The 27,558-nt window shown below is 43.6% G+C and overlaps 1 protein-coding gene across 4 annotated transcripts in view; it reads right to left on the bottom strand.

Annotated features, from left to right (window-relative positions):
• Nucleotides 1–27,558, bottom strand: part of asic1b (acid-sensing (proton-gated) ion channel 1b) — an 82,381-nt gene that overhangs the window by 15,748 nt on the left and 39,075 nt on the right. Inside the window, exon 1 of one of the 4 annotated variants that reach the window (XM_049734935.2) lies at nt 1,925–2,689. The exons of the other annotated variants lie outside the window; for them this stretch is intronic. Within the exon in view, the coding sequence (XP_049590892.1) occupies nt 1,925–2,545 (621 nt within the window). The 5' untranslated portion in view covers nt 2,546–2,689. Of the gene's footprint in view, nt 1–1,924; nt 2,690–27,558 lie in introns of those variants that run through there. 4 annotated transcript variants of the gene reach the window in all.

The following is a 27,558-nucleotide window of genomic DNA, read 5'->3' as shown; positions in this document are numbered from 1 at the left end:
CTCGAAAAGCACCACCACAGTTGAATGCTAATGTTGGGCCCAAAAAAAAAAAAAATGCAAACACCGTAAATTTTTAAGATGATAAGCAGTGCCTATCAGTGATTAACGGTGGACCTTATTTGAAGCTTGCAATTTCTCTTCTGGGACTTCACCAGAGTGGAGCGCAAAGTTCAAAACAACCCTAAAAGTCATGCCCCTGCTAGTACATTGTGCGTGCTCTCGAAAACAATTGCGTTCCCATCCCTAGGACTTGGGAAAGTTCTTGTGCGGCATCTGGTGCCTGCCGTATTTGCTAACAAGCGTTTCTATCATGCAAATGAAAATGGAGATTCAGCTGGGAACCCGTGTAAACAAAAGCCTCATGAAACGGCACTTGTGCAAAAAACAATGGATATGCCACATACGCTGGCTGAGCAGTTTTTCCCAATGTGATCAAAGCTAAATATCATGTTAAAATATGCAATGATGATAATATGATCAATTTGCCGGGAGTCAGCCGGGAGAGGCTCGAGTTGACCTACAATCTTAATAAGGACAAGTGCAACAGAAAACAAATGGATAATGGAGGTCAGTCCAAATGAAACTCTTTTGAAGCTATTTGTGGAGTAGCAATCAGAAATATGTATCACAGGAAAGATACTTAGTCTGTCAAATGAGAACACAAAGCAATCAAGCACCGTCATCTGATGAAGAAAGCCTTTCGATTTGATGACCTGTCGAGAGCAAATGGTCACCCTCGCTCGTCTATCTTGTCCGTGCTTGGTATTTTGGGTCAAAACACAAATTTGCATGGCCTTGATAAATTGTACAAGAGAAAGATGATGTTTATACAACTAGCTGTCCATCAATTTCTATCGGCAATTTTCCAGTTCCGGATGGTGAGATTTATGCAAACAATTCTAATGCCATTTTCCTTATTAAAAACACATCACAAGATTCAGGTTGCATATTTTGGTAAGGAAGAATTTAATTAGGGTAAGCTCAACATTTCTTATGGGACTACGAATAAAGAACGTCACCTTTGTAAAGAAATAAACAAAACAAAACAACTCATTTCCGTCCTGCACAACTTGACCACATCCATTATGCTCGTGTGACTAGATTGGTTGCTCGGCCCCTACAAAGGTGTACTTAAAAAAACAACAACTATGGGGTCTCTCCATCTTCATATGGCATGGCTGAATACAGACGGGAAATCATCCATCAAAGAGAGGCAGTAGCCGCAAAGCAACTAGGGAATGAATAGAATTCAGTTACCTAGGTCTTAAACACAAAAACAGGGACAGCGGCACCGGGCAATGGGCATGTTCTTGGAAACAGCTTCCAGCAAATCACATTTACAGGCCCCCCCTGCCCGCCGTCTGGGCGCTCTACTTACTACATCCTGAAAACTACATGACGGAAAAAGGGGGGCATACGTCCTCTTCAAATGGCTCGTCTCTCAAGTGCGACTGACTATTTTATTCAGACAGCTTGTCTTGCACGCCCGGAGGCCACGCAGGCTTCATCGATTATCAATGCAGCCCCCCACCAAAAACTCTGTTTAGGTTGGGTTTCAAAGTAGGGTTAGGGCTAGGGTTAGGACAAGCGTTAGGGTTCGGGTTAGGGCTAGAGTTAAGGTTAGGGCTAGAGTTAGGGTTAGGGCTAGGGTTAGAGCTTGGGTTTGGGTTTCAAAGTAGTTTTAAAACTAGGGTTAGGGTGTCAAAGTAGGGTTTAAAACTAGGGTTAGTGGTTCCACACAAGATTTAAACTAGAGTTGGGATTTCATAGTGACATTTAAATGATGGTTGAGGTGGAAGAATCAAATGCTATTTCTCACAAACAATGAGCAGCAACAGGTTGCTGTTGGATGAAAAGAAAGAAAGAATGAAAGAAAGAAAGAAATCCATCTATTTTCAAGAAAGCGCTTTGTGGTCACACTCACGGTACTAAAATTGCGCGGGCCGCACATCTCTCCCTGGTAGCGACAGTACAAGAGCATTTCCTCCAGCTGGTGGCCCAGCCGGTCCAGCAGCTGCCTCATGGACGGCTGCGACTCCCGCGGGGGAGGCAGAAAGTGGTTGAAGTCCAGGATGCGGGAGAGCGGCGACCAAGGCGGCTCGGTGCGCTGCTGCGACCAAGGCGCCGCCAAAGCTTCCCTGGCTGCCGGGGACACCTGCCAATTCCTCCCCAGGAGCCCCAGCCACCTTCCGGCGCTGAAGATGTCCGTCTTCTTCATGCGCCTGGGCAAGAGCAGGTTCTGGTTGCAGATGGTGACGGCGGGGAAGACCAGCCGCTTGGCGTACACCATGTGCGCCTTGGTGTACACGGGCGACGAGAGCAGGTACCGCACGCGGTTGGACGACCAGGCGAGCAGCAGAGTCACGGCCGCCACCAACGCCAGCAGCCAGGCCACCCGGCGCGGGTACGAGCCCCCGCCGCCGCCGCCACCACCGAAGACGTGCCTCAGGCCGTGCAGGGTGCTGTGCTTGACGAAAAGCTTGCCCGCCTCGGCGAGGGAGCCCGGAGTCTTCACTTTGGAGGTGGACGAATCGCATTGGCACATCTTTTCTTCTTTGTCTTTTTTTGGGTGCGTGCGTCCCCGAAACGCTGGGGCTGATGTGGCGAGTGTGCGAGTGCGCAACCAGCGCTCGAATGCGCGCCCTCGGATGGACGGATGGATAGATGGATGGTGAAGCACAGAGAGCGACTGTGTAGAGCAACACGAGAGAGAGAGAGAGAGAGAGAGAGAGAGAGAGAGAGAGAGAGAGAGAGAGAGAGAGAGAGCTGCAGCTTGTGCAGAGGAGTTCGTTTATTTTCAGCTTGCCACCTACACTATGGGAGTTTTTAAAAGAAAAAGAAGAAAAAATGGATTGCAAGTCCACTCCATGACTAGACACATAAATAACACGCAGAGAAAACAAAACTGCACATCCCTGCATAGCTGAGCTCCTATTGGTTTTTCTTTTGGAGTTTGCCGAAAACTCACCTACTTGCAGTTTTCTGCTCTTATCACATCACTTTAAAGTACCACAAGATTTACGAGATAACAAGGGAAGTACAATATAATGGTGTCTTGACTTACTTTGTGAGTGACAAGCCGTTGCCTGTTGTTTTTGTTTTTTTTGCTTTTTCACATTTTCATAGTTTTGGAGAAATGATCAAAGAGGCCTATGTTTAAATCAAAATAGGACTGTTATTGAGAAAATACAAAAAGGACATTTGTAAAAAAGCTTACTCATGCAGCTTTATTGACAACTACTATATATTAGAGGTTGTAATTGTCTCAAAGCTAAGGCACAAAGGAGTAATTGAATTTTTTATTGGCGGGGACATGCTTGCCTCCTTGTTCCCTAAGACATGATTTATGGCAACTGACTTTGGACAGCACCAAGCTATAGGTTTCAAAACAACTTTTCTTCACCTGTTGAGGAAAGTGCAGAAAAGCCTTCAAAGGGTTGTTTGGGGACTGACTCAGGGCGGCCGCACACTGAGCAACGCGCTCAAACGTGACCGAACTGAACAATCATGAAGCAATTACGATCGGCCGCTCTCTGACACGCTGCCACGGGAAAGCCTTTGAACTCTGGAGTTTTTATTGGAAAACGTTTTCATGTGCTGTGCTGTGCTGTATTATTATTATTTTTTTTTTTTATTGAACCGCAAACATGGCAATTGTCTAAGAGGAAGTGGATTGTCCTATTTGAAAGGAAATGGGCGAGATTAAAAGACAGTATGGGAAGGCTGCTCGGCGGCAGAGACTCTCCACGCTTGGCTTTTTTCGCCGCAGGTACAAAGGAAATGATATATCGTCGAATTCATGTTTTTTGACACATCCATACTAATAGTCCATCCCTATTTCGGCTGTTATTTAACCAATTTAAAGTCATGAAAACAAATTGACAACAAATACGCTTTTGAATGCAACTCATGTCAGAAAAGTGTTGCAAAAACAATTTTTTCTCCCACCTCCTTTTAACTGACACATAAGACGACTTTGTCGTAGTTAGATGAAACTGTTCCTTGTCGCTGGCCGCATTTTTTTGTCGTCCTGCTACGCCGCTAAATTAGCAGGAAGCGAGATCGAAGGGTTCAAGGAAAGGAACTTGATGGTCCACTGATAGACAACCAGAGTTCAAGGGCAGGTGAAAGGGTTGACTATAAAAATGGAAAATAGCAGGCATGTGGCAAAGCTTCAAGGGCGGCCAACAAGGGCGCAAAGGCAGGCTGCTAGCAGACCCAGCAAGGAATTTGCAGGAGTTTGTGCAACCGTCACACCCTCAGGGAGTTTTTACTAAGTGGTGCTTCATGCTCGGGTGGTTGCTCATCGTCTAAAATGTGTTCCAACGGGTGCTGGGCGCCATGCAGCAGCCTAGCGACTCTTGAACTCCCCCAACCACTCGGTGTGGACTTGCAAGTCTCCACTGTGAAGTGTTGCGTGACCGTGGGGAAAAGGGCTGCAAAGAAAATTGTTTGGAAAAGAAGCGGCGGAATAACTAGGCCCTCCTGAATATACCAACGTCACACAAAAGTTCACAGAACAAGAGAAGGTCAGTAGTGCTCATTAGGATATTCCTTTTCTTGCCTTGCCTTGTCTTCAGGGATCTGCTGGCAGATGTCAACGACACATCTCAGCGCTTCGATTGGCCAGCGGAACATAGTGACAACGGCGCCGTAGATTTGGACAGAAACATCAGCAAAAGAAAAGTGCTCCGAGAATATCATTTCCATTTGATGCTTGAGCTACTTTGACTTCTTCCCACATTTCAACAACATGCATATTAGAACAATTGTCCACAGTTGTAGACTTGGACTGCTTGGTGACCAGAACCAGTTTTACCTTTTGACATATAGATGCATCTGAAGGAATAAATGTTTATTTCCATAGTTAAGTTTAAAAGTGATACGCATTATTCACATTGACTAGACAGGAAAATGTTTTTAATGAAGCCAATTGCTAGCATGTCATTTCGAAATCATTGGGATGCTTGCTCATGCAATATTCATTTTTGGATGTTTTATCACCTGTAATGTTAATGATCGAAATGAGAAAAAGTCAACCGTAAAACATTTCAGCCTTTGTAGTCAATCCATTAAATGATTTAATTACTGAAATAAATGAACATTTCCACTCTATCCAAATGTATTGAGATGCATCTGTCGTACGTCCACTTGCATTAGTTGTACAATTTCCCACTGGCGTACACATCCGTTCTTTTCTACATTTGTTGAGTGCAGGTCTATTTTTGCGCTCCCTGTCTAATGAGTTGGCCCTTCGCTTGGACTAATCAGAGATTAGCCACTCACCAGCAATTTCATTTCATGTTTCACGTAGGATTTAGATGATTACTGCGTCAGCCTTAATGTTCCTTTGGAGGACAATTAAGTCCCGAGCCAGTGTTTTATTACACTTGGAAGTCAGTAGGAAATGGTAGCTTGACAGCCTTGGACCAACCAAAGGTGCTACATAGTCTCCAGTGATGGATAATGGAAATGTCTTCTTTCTGTATCTAATTGGAATTGACTATTAATTCAATGTCCGTTTGGTTATTTACCTGCTTGTTAGCTTAACAGTAGACTTGTTTGCATAGAGTACACTTACGTAGATTTTAAGAATCTCACGGTGGTACCTATTGGACACACTGTGCATGCAGTTAATTAATTCAAGTGTCAGAGCAGGTCTGGAGCGCAGTTGCACCGCAATGCCTTCTTTTAATCCCCTGCTTGGTGTAACTTTATTGGAAATGGTGATAGTCACTCCCAAGAAATTTCCTTGATCTAATATTGAATATATTCCGACGGTTCTCTCACTAATTAAACATTCATGACCCTATTTAAAGCACAGAAAAAAACACAGGGAGGTAGCGCAGACTGGGGATTTGAGATAAGCTTTTTTTTTTATATACACATACATATATAGATGATAAAATGCACAAGACATAGATAGCAAAAGCCTGCTGAAACACGACACATGAAAGCAACAAAGTGACAGTCGCCGGTAGCGGCTTCAAAAGCCTGTCAAAACTTGCACAAAACTCGAAAAGCAGGCAATGGATCAAAATCATCATTATTCACGAAGCGATGACACTATTTGAATACAGCATCTATTCTGATGCCAGTGTTCATTGACTACACAAGTGAAATTTGAAAAGAAGGAAGAATGTGCCCTAGTCTAGTAAAGTCATCATTATAGCAAATATTTGCTAATGTAGGCCCAAAACCTAAAACAAATGGGCGCTTTGGCTCAATAAATAAATCAGCCTTTCTATTGGAATGTAACATACAGTCACGCAAGACAGAATGAAGCTATGCCTGGTCTGTTTGCCCACAGAGAAGCAGGTGGTGCTTGGCAGGAACCATTTCAGGAGATAATTACATCCATAATGTATCACCAGCCATAAGTGTCACCCCCACACACACACACAAAAACAGAAATACATGTCCAGACGAGAAGTGCATAAGCCATTCCTTTACCACCACAACAATGCCAGGGTGAGCAAGAGTCGAGCCGAGCCGAGCCGAGCCGAGCCGAGCCGAGCCGAGGTGCAACGAGCCGCAGAGATTCACATAAAGACAAATTCTCGTCCTTGGATCATCTAAATGAAAGTGTTGTGGTTACAACAGAACATGGGCTTTTTCTAATAAGCAGATAGAGTTGAATAGCTCAGCCGCTGTCTTTTGTCACAAAAATGAGCAGGGGCACGGCCCATGTGAAATTCAGGTCCAGTTTATGATCATGATGTGGGGATTTCACCTTGCCATGAGAGAACACCATCATCATTTAGGCTTTCTTAAAAACTCGCTAACCTCTGTGGAAGACATACACGTAGTCCAGCCTACCAATATTGTCATGAAAATTTAGAATGAGATTGCACCGACAAAAAGCCTCACTCTTGCCTATGCGAGCAAAAATGCAATGCCCACAACATGCATTTTTGGATTCAAAATATAAACTCCAAACTCAAATGGATTTAAAAGAATATTTAAACAAATAAACAATGTAAAATTATAATCAACAAAATAAATACAATAAAACTGAATCAAACTTACCACACAGAAAAAGAAGAAGAAATTTGACTAGATTAAAAATGATGAAAGCAAAAATATATATCTAAAAAAATGAAATTTAAAATATTCATTCATCTGAAAAGATGTCAATCATCTTTCCATTTACAAGCATGCGCAAGGACGGATGCAAGGAAACTCTGGATGATGCCGACAATTCATCCAGGCAGCGTCGACCAGGGAACGTCTGGGATTTGTGATAAATGACGTCAACTACTCAGTCCCTGCAGGGCTCACGCTTCTAGAATGAATGAATGGTTCTCTGCAAAAGAAACACTCCTCTTTCCATTTGATGTTTACTGATGGAGTCAGTCTTTTTATTGCAACCGTTGGACATGTGATGTTGATGCACTATTTAAGTAGACTATAGTCTAAGAAAATTGCAATGCTCTCTCACTTCCAGAGGGGATTTCTTTTTTTAAATCAAAACAGTCAAGATTATACACTGCAGAGACCGTATACATCATGTGTAGTCAATTGAATTGTATTTTGAAGAAGCTATAAAACGCAGTCATTGTTTTCTCTGCTGGCACATGCACTTGTTGCTAGGAAAGAATTGGCAAGCTGCTCCTGCCTGCCTGCCTGGCTGCCTGCCTGCAAGAGGTGTCCTTCAGATTTCCATTGTATTCACTGAGAAGAACATGTCACTTGATTCTTTCCATTTGATTGTGATGGAGTCGACTTGTTAATTTGCTTGGCTGATTAACACTCCCTAACGAGCTGAGAAGCCATCACCTCTATTATTGCTGTTCCAAATGTGCAGTCTGTCTTACTGACTAATGACATTAATCAGCCTTATTTAGCTTTGCAGCACTTGTTTTTGATGTTTTTGCTGCTCCGTCAAAGGAAAGGGGATTGAAGATTAACAGCAGCTCAGGGAAAACCTGCTTGGACACATTTACATTCACTTGCATCACTTGACTGGTTTAACAACACAAACTTATTAGCATGCAATATGTTTCTTTAAATCTCAACTGAGAGAAGCTTATGTACACCAAAGAAGCATAAAAAAAGTGTGTGTGTGTGTGTGTGTATCCAGGTAAACAAGTCACATTGATCAATTACTCCGGTATGTAAAATCCCTACAATATATTTTTTTTTAAATCGGAAAAAAAAAGAAAAACAAGGAGAATAAACAAAAACAAATATATAACAAAATGCAATAAAAATGAATGACTTAATACCGATTTAATAAGCTTTGTGTGCACTTTATGAAACTTTACTTTTTGGATAGAAGAAAATTCCCTTACATCATATTCATGATATCAATTCACCTGATTGACTTGAGTTCAAATGTCAAAAAGAAACTCGTGGGCTCCAATTTGAAAAGTCACTCACGTGGTTCTTTTTCTAAAATCCCCAAAACGGGAAGGCTTCAATTCAAAACTATTTTCTGTCCTTTGGAAAGATAGACGGAGTAATGTGAAGTAACAGTGCCCCCTGCTGATCAAACGAGAAGTAACATGAAGCAAGCGCTTGCAAATGTATGGAGCACAAGTTAAATAAGCAACAAATTGTAGCTCAACAAATGTTTCAAAACAAACAGTTCTACCAGATTAAGTGCAAACGTGGTGAATTTAAAAAAAAAATCTCAACTAAATTGTAATTTACTATTGTACTGTACTGGATTAAAAAAAAAAAGCTTAAGGCACTCTAACAATACGCGCTGTTTAAACATTTGATTCAGGTGATACTTTTTAACGCTTTGAGAAGCATGTTTTTTTTTTTTTTTTTTTGGTCGTACACTCTTGCACTAAGCCATTAAGCACTCTAATCAGCCTAATTAGCCAACTAGTAAAATAGCTGCCGGTCCTGGCCAGACACTTGTCACGCATCTCATCTGTACCTAATTGGTAGCGCTGATTTTCATGTCATTATCAATGTTCAGTGATTTAGTACGTGAATGTTTTCGTCTTGCATTAATGCCACTGATTACAAATGAGCACCAAGTACTCACACTCTGTACTTCAGTAAAAATGTGCAACCTGCAATATGAAAGAACAAAATAACAATTATGCTATTGGTCTAACGATGTGCAACTTGACTTCTGTAGCCTTTGAATGCCTTCCAACACAAAGAAAGCTTAGCCCTACAGTTATATGTATATGAAAAAAAAAAAGCAAATGCAAAATCTGTAGTCCAGCTTGAACAAGTAGACATTTTACTTCAAACCAGAAGCTGTGCTTTTGTGTCAAGCAAAGTGAATAAAACAACTTTAAAAGTGACATACAGTATTATGGAAAATTGACTCGTGTGTGTTTAGCAGCCGGTGTAGGCAAAGTATGGTCCACATTGGGTTCCATAGATTTAGCAGTAACCCAAGGGCTTGATTCAAATAGAATCAGTCATTTACTCCATTAAATATTGTGGTATTATATAAAACAATTCAACTTTTACAGGTTGATTGAACATCGCTGTTCTCATTTGATTGAATTGATTGAATAATGATTCATGCATTCATCTTCCACTTGAATGCTGATGGCTAGAAACGTCTGCACAAATGACATTTTCAAACAGCTGTACACTTATCTGACAGCGGCTAGTTATCTCACACAGACACATGAATATTTCATGCTTGTTGCCAACACTTTTTCAGCGCTGGGCGAGCACGTATTGATCGCCACCTGACATTTAATCAAGCTTATTAGCATAACCTCAAATCCATTCAGCATGTTTAGTTCAGGACTTAAAGGGGAAGACAGGCTCTTAATTAGTACGTGGTTTTTTCCACACCCTGCTAGTGTAATACAATGTTAAGATGAAGGTAAAACACACAATCTAATTCAATCCAATACGATATAACGGTAAATATTGCGTTTAAAGAAGACATACCCTTTTGTGTCACAACTAAAAAGGATTGCCGGATGTCTTTGCAACTTATGCACTATCGTGGAAGTTGTGTTTGTACCATGGAATTTTTTCTCCCATGCTGTATGGATATTCCAATGGACGTGGTGCCATTTCCAATGAGTTTGATATCATGCCTGAAGCACGCTGCAAGCTAGCCATAAAGCCTGCCAGCCTGAGGCCGACCTGCATTGAATTTGTTTAAGGCGCACGTCACCAACGGAGTGCCTGCGGCCACGAGGTCGCCTCCTCGGACTAGGAGTAGCCCTCCTCGGCCTTGTTTTATGAATAGCTCAGCGGCGAGGGGACATAACCCCAAATTCAACCCATCAAAAGTCATTTGTGATTTCTTTCAAGACGTATCAAACAAGTAGCTCTTCACATGAATTAGTCTCCAAAAAGTGGCTGTCAAAATTTGCTGACCCCTGGTCTAAAAAATAGCAGTAGTATGGCTAGAACGTGCCACCATTACACTTCCTCATCAAATACTATACGTTTGTCTCCCTGCATCACACAGAAAAAAATCTGAAAGCATTCTCCATTGCACCCCGAGTAGCTTAGTTTTCTTCTCGTTTAGCGCTCTTCCATCAGCAAGACAGAACACGGCCATCCCAGATGTGTTTTTCTTGTTGTCGCCTAACGGATCGGAGGCACATCCATCAAAGGAGAGGCAGACGTCGGAAAAGCGACTACGCTATGTGAGCGGATGAAAAAAGACGTCGTGGGAAACAAGAAACGCCGGATTGAATTCCCCTTCCTCCAGGGCGTCGACACTTTCATTAGGCGGATTTGCATTTGTGAGTAAAAAGAACGTGACGGAAACAAATTGACTTGAACACCCAACGGAAGTGTGACGGCAGCACGCGTAATCCTGTTAGTCTTCATTGATTGATTTATTAATAAAGAAAAAAATACAAGCTGTTCACATTCAATGGCTCACTCCCCTTTTCTTGATGCACTCACTCAAGAGTGTCTTTAGCAGAGAATAGATTAGAAGTCACATTTGACAGAAAAGAAACAATTGTTTGTATCCAAATAGCTGGAGTGCCTTCAAGTAGGAGATGAAATAAGCAAGTGATGTCAATTCTTTATACGTACGTACGCCTGTTTCTGAAAATGGGTTATTGTTACATAGCAGCAGCCTTCTCATTCACACAAGTAGCACCTCCAAATTGCAGCCCTTTGTTTACCCGCCAGTTGTGACGATTGAGAGCCACTTTGCACTAGTTGAAGTACTATGGCCTCTGGACAACACTAGATCGCAATGGCACTGGCAAGGCCCTGTCTAATAGAAAAGTAGCTTGCCCTCCATCCATGGTTCAAAGAAAACATATTTGATCTTGATGACAACGGGAGAAAGGAGAGTTCCGACGTGAAGGGATAAGGACAGAGCAGGAAGTGGCTCAGTAGAGAACAGGCTCATATTCTGCCCCAGGACACTAAACTAAGGCAACCTGAGACGATTTATGCTGAACTTTTCTTCCAAATTTCAACTAGGCTATGTTTCTCGCTGTCACGGATCGGAATGGAGCAGGGCGACCAAATGCAGCTTGGTGGACCAGCTTGGTTTATTGAAGGGAACAGCTAGTTGGAAGGGAGGATAAAGGGAACAAGCCAACAGAACCGGCAAACTAACAGAACTTAATGGCCTAACAAATATCAACGGGACTGACTGACTGACTCACAGGGCTGGCAAACAAAAACCCAACTAACCGAGACGTGGGACAAGAAGACACAAGAAGACACAAGAACCTAGCGACAGCAGAACATGAGACAAGAAACAATCCGGGAGGGGCGTGACACGCAGACAGGACTTAAATAGGCCACAGGTAACGAGAGAGAGAGAGAGAGAGAGAGAGAGAGAGAGAGAGAGAGAGAGGCAGGTGACTGTCATTAGTACATAGATTGAGAGTAGACACAGGAAAGGAGGGGAGGGGAGGGGCGAGCACACAGACACTGACAGAAACTATGACAACCTACACATAATGGACTGACTGGGGGGGAGTCGTGACACTCACAACCCCAAGATTGACCACTAAGAGGCAGCATGATGCCACAGAGCATCCAGACTGCTGAAAAAAAAAATCAATGAATCTTGGCTTATGTGCTTCTCAGACTACAGGACTTTTTTGTCGTTGACGACGGTCGCGCTACAAACTAATTTGATGCCGGTAGTAGTTGATGCTAGTTTTGTGGCTGTGCTCCATTGTTAGTCATTGAAGTGCTGACTCTCCCAATGTGGCTGCATACAACAAAGAGTCACGTGGCTCCGTACTGCTTCAATCAATCTTCACTGTCTTGCATCAGATCTCTTTTAATGCTCACTTGTAGCTAATAGGAAATGACTGAGCCCAAAAGACAAACAAAGAGGTGTTAGGGGAAAAAAAAAGTCATCAATCATCCCTGCTCCATTTGCCTGAATCCACACAATAGAGTCGGATGGGGCCATTAGTGGCTTTTAGGCCCAGCTAATAAACAGTCACAAGCAGGAATTCAATGCGCTCTCCACTGACACCGCCAATGGCCGTGTGACCCAAAATAAATACATTCCATTGATTTGCTGTCCAGAAGAATGAAGGATAATGCGGATGCATCTTTCCTCCTGCTTAGGGACTGACTCACTTGCCGCCATCCGGGGAATTCACAATAGTTTCTGGCAAAATAAAATGAAATGAAATAAAAGAAAATCTAGAACGCAAAGTATTTGAAACCAACACAATAGATCCTACGGATCATTGCAGCCGGGATGTTGCCGTTATGGAAAAATAAATGCTGTCACTGTAGAAGAGGATAAAGACAATTGCCAATGAAACAAGCATTATTATCATTATCATTATCATCATTATCATTATCATCATTATTACTCTAACCTGACTCGATGCCCAAGTGTCTGAGAGCGCGACCTACCTCTCGAAAGTACTCCGGGCCGCATTCGAAGCCCCGAAAGTTGCATTCCAGCAGAATGTCTTCAATGCGGTGCCGGGTGCGGTTATAGAATTCGTCAATGCTGAAGCGAGAGCCCGGCGGGCGCTCGGGCTCCGGGGCCATGGTGAACCCTGGCGCCATGCTTTCGTCAAAGCCCAGCAGAGGGGCCATGAAGATCAAGTCGCTGTAGCTCATCTGTGACTTGCGCACAAAGTTGTAATTGCACAAAGTGACTGCCGGGAAGGTCATGTTTTGGGCCACCTTCTCATCCAGCATGGTGATGTGGTCGTACTGGAGGTAGTAGATGATCCGATCGGCCACCTGGAACAAGAAGGCGGACAGCGCCAAAGTGAAGACGGCTGCCCACAAACTCTGCCGGACACCAAACGTCTTGTTCTCCACAAACACGTGGTTGGCTCCGTGGAGCGAGCAGCCGCCGAAGAACGTGGCCAGGTCGTCCACCTCGCCCGAGCCGTCCTCCTCTTCTTCGCTGTCGTCCAGCCCGCTGCAGCCGTCCAGGTACTCCCGAGAGTCTCCGTAGTCCCTCTTCACCCTTTTGTAATGATCGTCAAATCCTTCTCCGCTGAAACCTTTGTCTTCGTCATCGCCGGAGAAGGAGATGGTGCACATGATCCTCATCGGCATTGTGAATCGGAGAATTGACAATGTCTTAAAAAGTCAAACTATGAAGCCAAAAGGGCTCAAATCTTCTAGATCCCAAGCAGCCAGCAGTTCATCAACCATAAGCAGGTAAAAGTGAGCATCAGCGCATCATCAGCCACCCCTCACTTCAAGTGCAAACTGAGACGGAGATGCTTTGCCCTTGGGTCCCTCCATCCCTTGAAACAAGTAGGAAAGAGATGAAGACGAAGGAGAGGGAGGAGGGAAGAATCGCTATGAGGACACCCAATACTCCCACAGGGTATGGGGGCAGGTCACCACGGAGGGCAGAGTTTCACCGATTACTGGAAAAAAAAAAAGAAAAAAGAAAAAAGCTGCTCGAGAAAGGCAGCCGGTGTACAGTAACAAAAAAGCAAGCGTCAAGCTCATGTGGCGAGAAAACTCCAGCTCCAGATGTTACTTCAAGTGGTCACATTCAAGCAAAATACTACAACAGTATTTTTACATTCTCTTTTAATTTCTCTAAAATGCTGTATTTTTATTTTTCATGTTAATTTTTTCTTGAGTAAAATAAATTGACATTCAAATGAATTTCAATATGCTCAATTAATTTAAGGCACCCTTTTGTTTTTTGCTGGTAGGCTACAGGTAAAGGAAAAGAACGCCAAGCCCTTTCACCCAAGCAATTGATTTCAAGGTTGGGATGATGTCTATCGCACCTCCAGGAAAGAGACGTGAGCGTCCACAAGAAGGAAGCGTCACATTTGTAAGCAACCTCTGTTTCTCCCTCATGAGGAGAGAAATCGAAGGAATGAAATCAAGGCCTCCATTTGCTCATTATGAGCGCTCTAATGACTCATTTTACCAACACAATGGCCCGCACACAGCCCTGTTTCAATCACATCAAGTGAAATCAAATCCAAGCAGTGGCCCAGGGGGGAAGAGAAAGAAACACCTCAAATGGATCTTAATCCAAGATGGACTCACATGCAGCTGGTGATATGAAAAGCAAACGCAAAATCCATCTGCATTGATCTGCGTCGCCTCCATTAGAGCGACAGCGGATTACTTTCAGAAACATGATGGTGCCATGAGATTCAACTTTACAAGCATGGCTCATCTCGCTCGGAACTTGTGCGAAAAGCACTTTACTCCAAGATGATCCGACGGAGGGATAAGAAGCCGCAGTTACAGTAAATTGTGGCATTCGAGAAAAAATGGAAGATTAACACGCAAACAAAAAGACACTAGTGAACTTGGGAAGTCCAGTAAATATTGGCCTTTGCTTTTCTACTTTGTCAGCTGGGCTTTGAAATGCAGAATCAGAATCAAGTTTGTGCATGCCAAACAGGGAATTTGACTCCGCTTGATCTCAGCCTCTGTACAACATTTAAGTCATTATATTTAAAATACGGAATTGAATGACCCTTTTCATAATATTAAGTGACTAATACTAGTAGCACATTTTAAGTTAGTATTTGCCCAGCACTGGCCAATTGCCCTAAGCCTTAACTTGAATCCTAATCATTCCCTTACTTAAAGCCTGAATTTCTTAACCCCACCTGAAAAATGCACCAGACCGTAACCTAAAACGTTTTATTTTTAGTTTCATTACAAGCTACCACATCCTGTGTTTTATAATCATGGTCAAAAGGCCTGCGTATTTCCTTCCACGAGGAGGCAGCAGTAATGCAGAATTGCAAGGGTCAAAATCTGACGTGACGACATCTTCATGTGCAAAAAGACTTGAAATGATGTCAACAGCAGTTAGCGTGTTCATTTCTACATGACGCATATTGACTATTATATTTGACATAACGGTTTGGTTGTGTTGCTAAACTGAGACACAGTTAGTGTTATTGTTCATTGTGAACTTTCCTTATGACGCATTTGTTCTGCAGATACCTTTGCCATGAGAAAAAGTTTGTTTTCTTCTTTTATACTGTAGTTTGAGGCGCACAAAAGCACAAACAAAATAATGAAACTCAACCCAGGTAAGTGCAGGTAATATAGGGAAATCTACTTTAAATGTCTGGTCATTAATGATGAAAGAATTTAGATTATTTTTTTTATTGGGATTGATTGAAATCCAACAATTTATGTCTTGGTGTACAATTTTGAAAAGTCGAAAGATGGCAGTATTGCCATTTAAAAATCACAAGGCGCTGAACATGCGCATCATCACCCCCCTCCCAACCCTGAGCTGAGATTTCTGTCAGGCCACTCATTTGGCCATGGTCAGACACAGTGGAGCGCAGATGAAGGGAGAGCTTCAACACTTTGCTTTCAAGTCCCTTTGCTTGCAGCCAGGATCAACCTGCCATTGCCATGGTTACATCCCAGCTGCCAGTGCAAGAGAGACAGGATGCGAGCGACTTCCGAGTCACACGCACATGCGCGCCGCTCCGGCCAAGAGATAATAAAGATCGGCAAACAGCACGCAGACGCCGTATTGCTCGCTCCGAGGCGATCGATAGCTCATGCTCGGAGATTATTACAGCTTGGGCGCTGTATGAATATGACAGGAGTAAACAAGCACACAGATGCAGTGGAGGAAGGAAAACAAGTCAGATGCAAGCCTCGCCTTCCTACAAATGGCACAGCCAGCCAAAAAAAAAAAAAAAAAACCCAAAACAATAAGTACAGAGGTGGCAGTCCGAAGCTTCAAGATAAAGCGGGTTGTAAGGGAACATGTCACAGGCGGAAAAAGCAGGGAATTGGCCTCCAAGCTGGGATCGCGCACAGTCAGCCGGAGGAGAGCGAGAGAGAGAACACCACTCATATCGGATTGGGAGAACAAATACTTGAGAAAAAGGAGCAGATGCTGGCCAATGCTCTTCATCTTAGAGGAGCTTGGCAACAAACACACACATTAACAGCATGAAAGCCAAATTGAAGAATGAGCACACAAATGGTAAAGCAGACTGCAAAAAGCTTGGCAAGTTCATGTCGCCCATCCAGTATGCATCATTCCAAATATGTCTACTTCAAATCAAAATGGCTGACTTCAGTTTCGTTTGCTTGGTCTACCCAATGTTGTGCCGACGAGTCAAACATTTGTTTGTGGTCTCGAAAATGGTGAAAACAAAACAACCGACTTAAAAATGAACAAGAATTCGTTTTTCAGGTAATTGGTTGCTTTTAAAATTGAGAGCGTCGTGGGAAATTCAGGGGACAAAGCACTCCCCTGCCCCTTTTAGTAATTGGTGCTTAGCCCAATGCTCAAAAGTCAGCTGCTGTTATTATTGCTCAATTTCAAACCCTCTTATGCTTGTTGGCTGTGCTAATTATTTGGAATACATCACAATCAAAATCTATCCCACATGCGGCAAAAACTCAAAACTAGAATCGGTGCCAGATCTCTACCTAAGAAATGGCTTCTTCAATGTTAACTAGAAAGAGTCAGAGAGCCTGTAAACACAATGAATCTAGTGAGCGCACAGAGATTTAATTCTCATTACAGCCGGCGTAGAAATAAAGTGGCTGCCGAGAAAACGCTTTAAATCCCTTAAACTGCTCTTGTCATCACTTTCAGTAAATCAAAATAGAGGTCAGAATAACGCTCAATAGAAAAATCACATTTTAACAATGCATTTCTTAATGCAATTACAATTGGCATGTTTTCTTCTTTCATCATGCTGCTCTCATTTTGGCACGAGACCAAGACTATTAATTGTACTAAGTTCATTTTGTTTTCCCTTATTTAATCACTTCACTGGTTTCTTTTAAAGATTTGTTTGATATAAAAGAAACCAGTGAACCAAGACTATTGATCGACACGGAATGAACACATGTAGTATATGTACATGAGTGACGATTCTACCACGCTTGATTATTTTAGTTTTTGGGGGCAAGGAAATAATAAATCCAAATATTTGGGGTATCCTTTTTTTTTGTCTTTACTTCAGTCCAGGTCAACGCTAGTCAATAAATGGATTGTCCTCAAGTTGTGGGCTGTGAGTGCCTAAACAGCTGCTCCAAAAACAGGACAGGAAAGGTTTTTAAAGGCCGCGTTGTGCATCTTGAGCGCTTTTCGCAGATTCCCGACAGGCTGGTAAAGTGTCGGCGCGCTCATCTGCTGATGATGCGCAGCTGGGGGCGATGCTTTCACTTCCAACAAGACCAGCGACAGACACCATAAAGACAGCAGCGGCGTTAATGTCACTGGAGGTTAACGCCAAGCGAGGATGGTCGACGGAGATGCAGCGACGAGAGGCCCTAATGTCTCAGGTCTCTAATGTGAGCGGATCTCCGCTCACGCCTCGCTGACGGATGTTCTGATTGCTTGTGAGGGCCAGCAGCAGTTCATTTGTCAATGTGATTATCGCTGGGCCGATCCATGACAGACTGGTCGCCTCTCTTCTCTTCTCTTCTCTTCTCTGCTCTTGACCTTTTTTTTTAATGAGTCACTTATTTGCCAGGTTAAAAGTGTCATTTGATAAACATGGACGACATGTGTAAACATTCACAAACTTTCAAATACTGCTTAAGAGGCAATGGAGCTCAAATGATACAATCTCTATAAGACATTCTACAAGAAAGACAAAATGTGCTGCTTTGAATTTTTTCTCGGTAAACTACAGACGAATCATTCCGTGACGTCTTTATTTTTTCCAGCCACGCTCTCTATATGACCATTTTTTCACAGTGATATTATGAATTCAGCTGCAAAGTCTGGGCTGTGGGTGAATCATTTTTTATGATGGGTCCAAGTCATTAATTTTGCACCACTCTAAAATAAGAGCAGGCTCGCGGAATTGAGACAACTTTTCTCTTGTCGTCACAAAAGCGTAAGTGCTCTGTTGGTGATTTAAAGCCAGCCGTGCTGTGCGGTCTCAGCAAGTCGTTGCTTGGGAAATTTACGTGACACCTCTGTCTGACGTGTCCCTAACAAATCTGGTTGATGCCGTCACTACAAAGCACTGATGAAAACGATGGAGAATTTTACATTCTGGTGTCCCCTTAAAGAAGAAGAAAAAAAAAAAGACTCAAAAGACACATTTTTGTTTGACTAGGAACCTGACACAAAATTGAACAGAAAGTCAGCCATTTTGCTTTGATGTAGCCAATTTCCGGTGCTCATAATTTGTTGAAATCCTGTTGGGGAGTTGGCGTGAAAGGTACGCAATTGCAAACAGGCCATGTGCAACTTCCTGATCATTCAACCTTCATGGGAAAGCTTGTTTTGATCAAACAAAAAAAGACAAGTGTCTTTCATGCTGTTTTGTCGCAGCGAATTCGCGAGACGACTTCTCCCGTAACGTTCCGAGAGCGCCGCTTCCATTCATCGATCTTTAACGAGCTCCGGAGGAGTTCGCGGATTGAAGACGAGCCATCAACGTGTGAAGATTGCAGCGCCGACGTGAGATTTACCATCGGCTCGTCCCGCAACGAGGACCTGGTTGCTGATGAAACAGGGCCAAATCGATAAAGACTTGCCGCTTCCCATGCTTACTTCAGTAAAAAAAAAAAAAAAAAGAAGGGTGGGTGGGTGATTTAGAGCATGTCTCGCTGGAGGAAATGAATAAGCATGAGGAGACGTGGGGGAACGCGGCGTGTCGTGCACGCCAAAGAAGATGGCCAAAGTTAATTCCGCCTGATAGGACTGCTCACACCAAGAGAGCGAAGGGAAGGGAAGGGAAGGGAAGGGAAGGGAAGGGAAGGGAAGGGAAGGGAAGGGAAGGGAAGGGAAGGGAAGGGAAGGGAAGGGAAGGGAAGGGAAGGGAAGGGAAGGGAAGGGAAGGGAAGGGAAGGTCACCCCTCATCATTGCCGACTTCATTCTGTCTTTCTTCTCTTTTTGCTGAACCTAACCCAGGGGAGTGGGAGAGGAGGAAAAAAAAAATCTTCAAAGATTATTTTCTGATTCGGGCTGGATTGACATGCCATGGTTCAAGTGATGATTCTCATATTTTGCAAGATCTTTGCTTCTACTTCGGTAGGGTGTGATTGCTTTAGCCAGGCCTGGTCAATTGAATTGCACCTGGAAAAGGGAAAAGAATTGGGCCACTTGGATCTGCCGTGAAAATGTAAACTTGCACTCACAGATTCTCCATGCAGACACACGGCGGGATTTCAAAAGGCTTCGCTGGGATTTACGGGCAAGTTGGTGTATTAGAAAGAGCAAAGCCAAGCGAGCGTGCGCGTCAACAAGAGGCACTCATTAAAGTCAGGCCCAAGGATGCGGGTTGCGGGTGGCTGACAGCTTAAAGTGCTCGCTCGCGTGAATGTGTGCCCAATTTACACGCCACATGATATTTACATCATAGAGATTCCTCAGCGAGAACACGGCGCCATCTCCTCTTATCTGGCTGATAACACAAGACGCTCTTCTACAAGCACAACTTTTTTTTTCTTCTTCTTCATACGCCGCCTCAAGAGTAAGCTCCTTATTTTTCAAGCCGTGATGAATAATGGATCTGACAGCCTAAATTTGGTTATATGCCTGGATTTTATTACATGAATATCACTGACAGAGGGGCTTGCAGAGCTCAGTATTAACAGCAGCCAGGTCTTGTGTAAACCTTTCGTAGCCGTCGACTCGCACTCTGGGGTTACACCGTTCCGGATTTCCACAAAATCTTTTGCACCAGCTGTTGGCCTTCGCATCGCAGCTTTGTTATAATGCTGCTGGAAATAATTGGGTGAGTGTTTATAGTACGGATTTGAGAGGCTCTTAGCAACAGTTACCTCATTCATGGACTGCACTCGTGTCGTTTGGCGACAGAGACTCACTTTCGAACTAAATGTACGGACGTTTGTAGGACTTCAGTATGTTGGAAGGCTCCTTAAAATATCAATAACAATTGTATGAACCTGGCTTACAAAATGGTGCCTTTTTGAGTCATATAAACAAGCTCATCATCGGCACAAAAAGTGGACGTTTGATGACCTGCTCATTTTTGTTTTCATGTTTTTCAATTTCCAAAACGGTGCTAATCTCAAATTCAAAACAATCCAATACTGTCTGGTGCAGGGATGGATATCTCTTTCGCACGCCGGCCGGGCAAGATCCATTTCAATGTTCTCCTGGATTTTGTTCAGAATAATAGCCAAAAGACATCCAGTACAGTCGGTGATCGTTACAAACTGATCTACAGAAAACTAGCCAACAGGACACATATTAGGCCTCGACTGTGATCATCTGTGACCTTTTCCAAAAAGAAAATGTAGATTGTTTTAATATATGGAAAGAAAATCAGATGCTTTCACTGCGTCAGAGGTGTCCACGTCTATGCATTCCTTGCTTGATAAAAAAAGAAAAAGGAAAAAAAGAAAGTACTGGGTGCAAACGAATGGATGCAACCTTCCTTTGTTTGCACTTTTCTATCCTTAACTGAACACATGTCCATGTGCCTGTCCTTTTTAATGCTGCCTGGTTATGCTTTGTACTCAGAGGCAGGCGGGCGGGCAGGCGGGCGGGCGGGCGGTCGGGGGGCTTTTTTACTGAGGTTCATTAGGACTGTGCAGATATGTATAGAGAGAAAGAGCAAGAGAGCTGCTACAGCAGGGAAGAAATATGAAAAATCCCCTTAATAAAAAAGTGAGCAGACATCTTGAAGGCGGCATGAACCACAAAAGTCAATGAGTCCTCATCTCCTGTAGATACAAAAGCGGCTTTTGCCTCAGATGACATCTCCGCAAACGTAAATTCCCGTAAAGTACATCCTTGGTCAAATCAACACTTTTAATGGCGGTGGAACAAAAAAAGAACGATTTACCTGCAACCTGGCGAGAAGCCAAAACATTTGTAAAATGTCAGCAAAAAGTCACGCAAGACTTGAATGCTGAATAAAACATGCATGAATATGTGATTGGGTCCCCGCTCTTTCACAGACGCCAGTGGAGATTAGCATTTAATGTTAGATTTCCTATCAGCGCTGCCATTAGCGCCCGCCCCCACGCCACACGCTACGTGCCAGCTTGGCATCCATTGAACTTTGGACTAATTAAGCTTCAAAATGGAAAACAAACAGGTTGATTTGCAACAGAAATCGTTCCAAGAAATAAACACTTGATTATTTGCTCACAATCTTTATGCAGGAGTGTCCAAAGTCTGGCTAAACTGTCTGTGTTTACTTACATCTCACATATCTGACTATGTCTTATGGCGCAAGCTTTTAGACATACGTAGTCAATATTACTATGAATATATGGCTGCTATTTTGCATTGACTACTGTATTGTTACTCTTTCATGCGTTCTATTTTGTTTTGTTTTTTTTGCAGAAGAGACTCAAGAGAATTGATATTCCACACATGACGGCGAGGCTCTTCCGAAAGACAGACGGAGGTGGGGAAGGGAAGGGGACGGGAGGGGAGGGGGTGGGCAGCGTTCATGCAAGAGGCAAAAAAGAGAAATCTAAGTCCACTTCAGTAATGACCATAAACATATAAATCACGACAGGAATGGAGGCCGCTTTGGAGTAAACGAACCGGGTGGCCAGACAGGGTGACTGAGTGTGAGTGATGAAGCGAGGGATAGCGGCGCTGGGAGGAGTGGGAGAAGAAAAGCAAGCAAGCATGCATGAGCTCTCAAGTAGTGCCTGCCACTGCAGGGTGTCTGCCTTTTATATCAGCACACGCTGACTCGTGCGGGAGCTTTGACCATCAACGGCTCATGGCGCACCAATGCATTACGTCTTCTCGCCTTTTCACCACTTGACAGCAGCACCAAGCTGAGGATGGGTGTTCGGACGAGGAACTTGATGATGATGATGATGGCATAATAACAGCTCAAAATCAATTCAACCGGACATATTGTGATCACTGAATAGTAGTCATCAATAACTCAACACTTTAGGGGATGACTCCAGCAGAATTAGATCCCGACACATGAAGTTGGTAGTCATTCACTGCGGTCTATTTGATTTGGAAGGTTTCTTGGCAGTCATGTACACTGCTGTTACTTCTCAATGTTTGCAAACAGGTAGGCGTGGAAAAATGTATCGCCAACCTTTTCTGCGGCACGTTGGAAGTTGAACAAGTTAAGGCAACTCTCACTCCAAAAGAGACCGAGGGGATTGGCTCGAGCTCCCGCCCCGCAGGACTCGGACAAAACAGCTGGCTGGACAATTTGATAACAATGAAATGATCCTTCACAATGTGATAACATGATCAATAACCTAATGGGCAACTTAATACCTATTGGAAATAACATGATACGGCAATGATCAATAACTGCATGTAAATGATGAATGGGTGGTCTTCATAAGTATAACAGTTATCAATAAACATATGCCTAACTTGCAGAATCAACGCTAATGACCAATTAGCCTTCACAAAACATCAATAAACGAACACCTTGATGAATCCATGTTTTTTGAATGCAACCCTCCAATTTAAAAGAGATGATCAATAACCACAAAGCATGTACAAAACATGATGATGTGAAGACAACATGATTCAATCATTGCGACATGGATTCATGTTTGCAAACGACGCAATGATTCGCTGTCAATATCCTTCAGTCGACTTCAATGTCGTTGACGAACGCCGTTGGACTGCTGACCGTTCACGTACACCCGACGAGCCAATCGGCCGACCGACAGCAAATCAATCCTGATTACTGTGGCTTAACAAAGATCAATGAGGGTTAATGGTCGCGGTGACTTTGTCCCGATCAACGTGGGACAACAAGGACGCGCTAAACTGTTTCCCCTCACTCTCCAGAGCAACTGAAATAAAAAAAAAAAAATAAAAACAACTCATTTTGCAGGAGGTGAATGAGAGCACCGAGTTGTGCTTTCTTCTCCGTGGCCATTCCTTCTCGTCTTCACTGACATCCCTATTTCCAGCCACACCTCGGGGGTGTAGCGGCCTACTCTGATGGAGATGGAGCGACTCCAAGGACATCTTCCTTCTTCCAACTTCTTGACTAGAGCCCTAATGGTCAAGCCATCTCTCTCAGTTGTTGTTGTATTTAATAGCAAGACCCCCGTGGCTATGTTTCCTCATTAAGAAGCTGGTGGAGTAGCACGCCGGTGCTAGCAATATGTCTCCATTTAGTCGTCCGCCTGCAAGGCTTTCCGCTTGCCCGAGTCTCGTTTTTTTTTTTTTCCTTTAGCGCCACTTGACTAGATTCGGTGCACAAACACAAAGCGCCGAGCAGATCGAAGCTCCGTGGCTAAAATGGTTCTATTGTCATTCAGACCGTGCGGCATTTCCAATAAGCACAGCCAAACAAATCCAGACATCAGTGACGGCATCGCTCCGTGAGAGTGACGCGAGCGGGATAACAATCGGGACTTGGCACACAACTCCCATGACAACTTGGCAAGTTGCGAAGTGTCAAAAAAGTGCTTGGATGCAAAGCATGTGCCAACCCAAATTCAGCTGAACTAAGACAAACTGAACAAAACTTTGCACTAATAAAAGCTGACTTGAGTTTATGCATACAACATTCCTTTCCATTTGGGTCGGCAAAACAGACCCGCCAGCTTTATGCTTAAAACACTGTCAACTTGTGTCAACGTGAAGGGGATATCGATTATAATTTGATAGTCACAATTGTTGAAACTGTGAGCTATCATCATTGTTGACGTCCTACAGCTAATTATTTCTCCATATACTTACTAAGTTTAAGAGTGAGAGAAAGACACAAAACTATAAAGGCAACATTTTCCGTGATCAAACTTCAAACCGAGAAAGTTGGCGCGGCTTCATGCAACCAACAGATGTTTGTTTTTTTTCTCCCAAAATATTTAATTTTCTGGAATGTTGAGACCTCGTACCGATGTTATGATGCCTGTCTCGAGAGACAGATCCTCCAGATTGCTTTATGGCGTTATGCAAATGAGCCTCTGTGCTACTTCCCTCAGCCATGATTAAAGGAAGTGTTAGATCACACTCAGGTCTGCTTGTGTCTTATTAAAGTTGCCACCCAGGACAGAAGAAGACTACTGCTGCTGCTGCTGCTGCTGCTGCTGGTGGTTTCTCTAAAGTCTTTTCGGTTGCTGAGCACAGTGGAAAGCACCTAATGAAAATGATGCATTTACTCAGCTTTCTTTGATATGCTCCCTTAGGAGGGGAGCCTCGTTAGCAGAAGTCATCATGCATGCACTGAATGTCCTACAGGCAAGCAGCTCACCTTTTCTGGGGGAAAATTAGGGCTGTTTGAGCTTGTGCAACCGCCCCCCCCCCAACATAATTAACCTTAACCGTCCTCCTTAAAGCAGACTATATTTCAAAACAGGGTTAATGGCTCATTTTCCAGTATACTCACACCAAATCCACGCCGGTTCTCATAAAAGAAGAAAAGAGAGAGGGTCAATTAAGCACTAAAATATGCTGTATGACTAAATGCCAAAACTGTCCCTGACTGTGGCACTGCACTTGTATGCTTTAAGTTCATTCAAGTAACATTTGACAGAGTTCGGAACCTTCTGACCGAGCACACCACGCACGTGGCGTATCCAGCGTTAATTGCGAGGCTTTTCCGTCAAATCACATTGCCGCCTGTCAGAGGCTCACACTGTTTTATGAGCCCATAAGAAAAAAAAAGCCACCTCTTACTCTACTCAAAAAACACCACAAACTAATTTTTTTAGGAAAATCTTGCAGAGACTAATTAGATTATAGGTATGCCTAGCCTGCTTTGAAAGAAAAGATCCAGTCATTATTTATTCTCCGATAGTTCAATCAAAGTAAACTAACGCTTGCATTAGATCTCTTGATGCACTTATTAGAGCCAAAAGAACACAGAGACAAGAAAAACAAAACATCAATCATCCCTCTTCCATTTCCCGGAATCCATACAATGGGGCAAAGGGGGAAATGGATCAATATTGAATACGTTCAACGTTAATTGATCCTTTTTTCCAGCAGATCGGGGGGAAAACAATACAGGGTATATATACATATGTCAGGATATTTGGTTTTAGATGTGCCATCATTGGGCCTATGGAGGAAAAATACTCAAAGTTGGCCCGACTGTGCTTTAGGTGTGTCATGATGTCACTGTAATTTGATTTTTTTCTCGGAAATGAGTGGCTCTGACATCTCCCAAGCCCCATGTAATGAAGGTCATCACTGAAGTGATGGAGTAGCATCCGGCGATGAAATGTCCGCCTATTAAAGCCATTTTCCCCAAAATGCTGCCGGAGGGCTTCAGACCACTTTGACTTGTTGGCCAATTTCAGCCAGGCAATAGACACCATGGCGCATCATATGAAAGAAAGAAAGAAAGAAAGAAAGAAAGAAAGAAAGAAAGAAAGAAAGAAAGAAAGAAAGAAAGAAAGAAAGAAAAAGAAGTAAGTAACACTTGCCACTTCATGTCTCCAGCCGGATGGAGAGTGAACAGTGAAGCTTGACGGAAGAACAAAAAAAAGAAATAAAAGAGAGAGAAGGGAATAATGGCAGCGAGCGACGCAAATGCCAACAGGGAGGGAATGGAGTGCCTTGGGCCAAGCGCCACAGACGCAGGGCTCATTAAATAGCGTCTTCTCCAAACGGCAGGACAGTATGAGCGAGCGCAGCCCGATGGCGGCCGGACCGGGCTGGGCCGGGCCGGGCCGGGCCGGGCCGCTCGCTTCTGTGAGGAAGAATGATTGCCGGGGCCGAGACCACAAACAACAACAACAAAAGGGCAAGACAAATCGAAGCGGGAACCCTTGGAAGGAGAAATGCTTCATGGCATTCAAACTTATGAATCAGCCGAACTAAGAGTGTGAGAATGTGTGTGTGTGTTTTTGTAACAACGTCCACTCACTAAAACTCCAATTTGTCTAGATGCAACAAAAGTGCATTACGTTGGAATGTGTTACAATTAAAGATGTGCTACAATCAAATATATCATTGGCATAATTGCCCAAGTCATTTTTTAAAAACGTATGGTCACAATATCAAAAATGAGGAAAATTAGAAGAAATAAAAAAGGAAACTCTGCCAGTTCTTAAAATGAATGTTTTGAAATGTATTTAAATGAATTTTGGGCCACATAGTATGGGCCATATTTTTATAGAATGGGGTATTCCAAATTTGAACCTCAGAAATGTGTCTCAGTCTGCTTGTTTGCGTCGTTGACTATTGTGCTTCCATTTTGTTCCCTCGCATACACCAAGAGCTCCTTTTTGATCATCTATCATAGCCCATCAAGTCATCGATCTTTCACAAAGACACACCTCCAAACAAGATGGAGCTTGCAGGCATGCAGGTAAGGCTGTCAGGTCTGCAGACGCTGAAGGTTAAGACGGTGATTAAAGTGGGAGGACGACACCTTGCCCTTTTGCCATTGATCGCGGCGGGCGGGCGGGCGGGCCGGCGGGCTGGCGGGCTGGCGGGCCGGCGGGCGCCCGCCCTTGCAGCTACCACGAGCCTCCTTTGCTCACGTTTCCACACGCTTCTTCACACCTCAGCTGGGGACTCTTCTTTTTATTTGTCCTACTGGTTGAGTCTGCCGCATTTACGTACTATAGAGGAAATAGTGGCCATCATTTTCTCGTCTGTCGCTGCCGCCGGTGTGCTGACGATCAAGACAAATATTGCCTCTATCTCACAGCAGGTGGCGTGCCTTGGCAAATTTCTCAACGCTGACAGCTTCTCAGATAATGAGCAGCGCATTCCAACATAATTAAAGTCCAGGCTCTGTGATATTTGCAGTGAACACACACACACACACACACACACACACACACACACACACACACACACACACACACGGTCACACGGTCACACGGTCACAAATGAATGGGAAGGATAAGCTGAACACCTTTCAAAAAGACTCCATGTAATTGGTGCTTCAGCATCAATCTGTCCTTGTTGAAGAGGAAACGTGTTCTTCTTGCATGTATGGTTTGTGAGCAACACAGCAGACGAGTGTAGAATTTAAAGACTGACAAAAATGCAAAGAAAGAGAAGGTTGGCCGTGAGCTTATCAGCATTCAGCGATCTTCCACTTTGATGGTGTTTAATAATGTCACCGTCGTGGCTATTCATTGATGGCCAAGACTGCCGTGCATTATTTTCATTTTTGTTTTTGCCAACAGCGCTCGGATCGAATAAATGGTTTAGCGCGTTGGCGAAGGACAAACTGAGGATAAAGGTTGATCGAGCCGCAGCCAATCCAAGCGGAAAAACCTTCACTGACTATGCAATCAATATACTTTCCCAAGACACAAAACCAAAC

The sequence above is a fragment of the Syngnathus scovelli genome, chromosome 11 (assembly GCF_024217435.2).
Source record: "Syngnathus scovelli strain Florida chromosome 11, RoL_Ssco_1.2, whole genome shotgun sequence".
NCBI classification, from domain to species: domain Eukaryota; kingdom Metazoa; phylum Chordata; class Actinopteri; order Syngnathiformes; family Syngnathidae; genus Syngnathus; species Syngnathus scovelli.
This window is presented reverse-complemented; position numbering and strand designations above follow the sequence as displayed.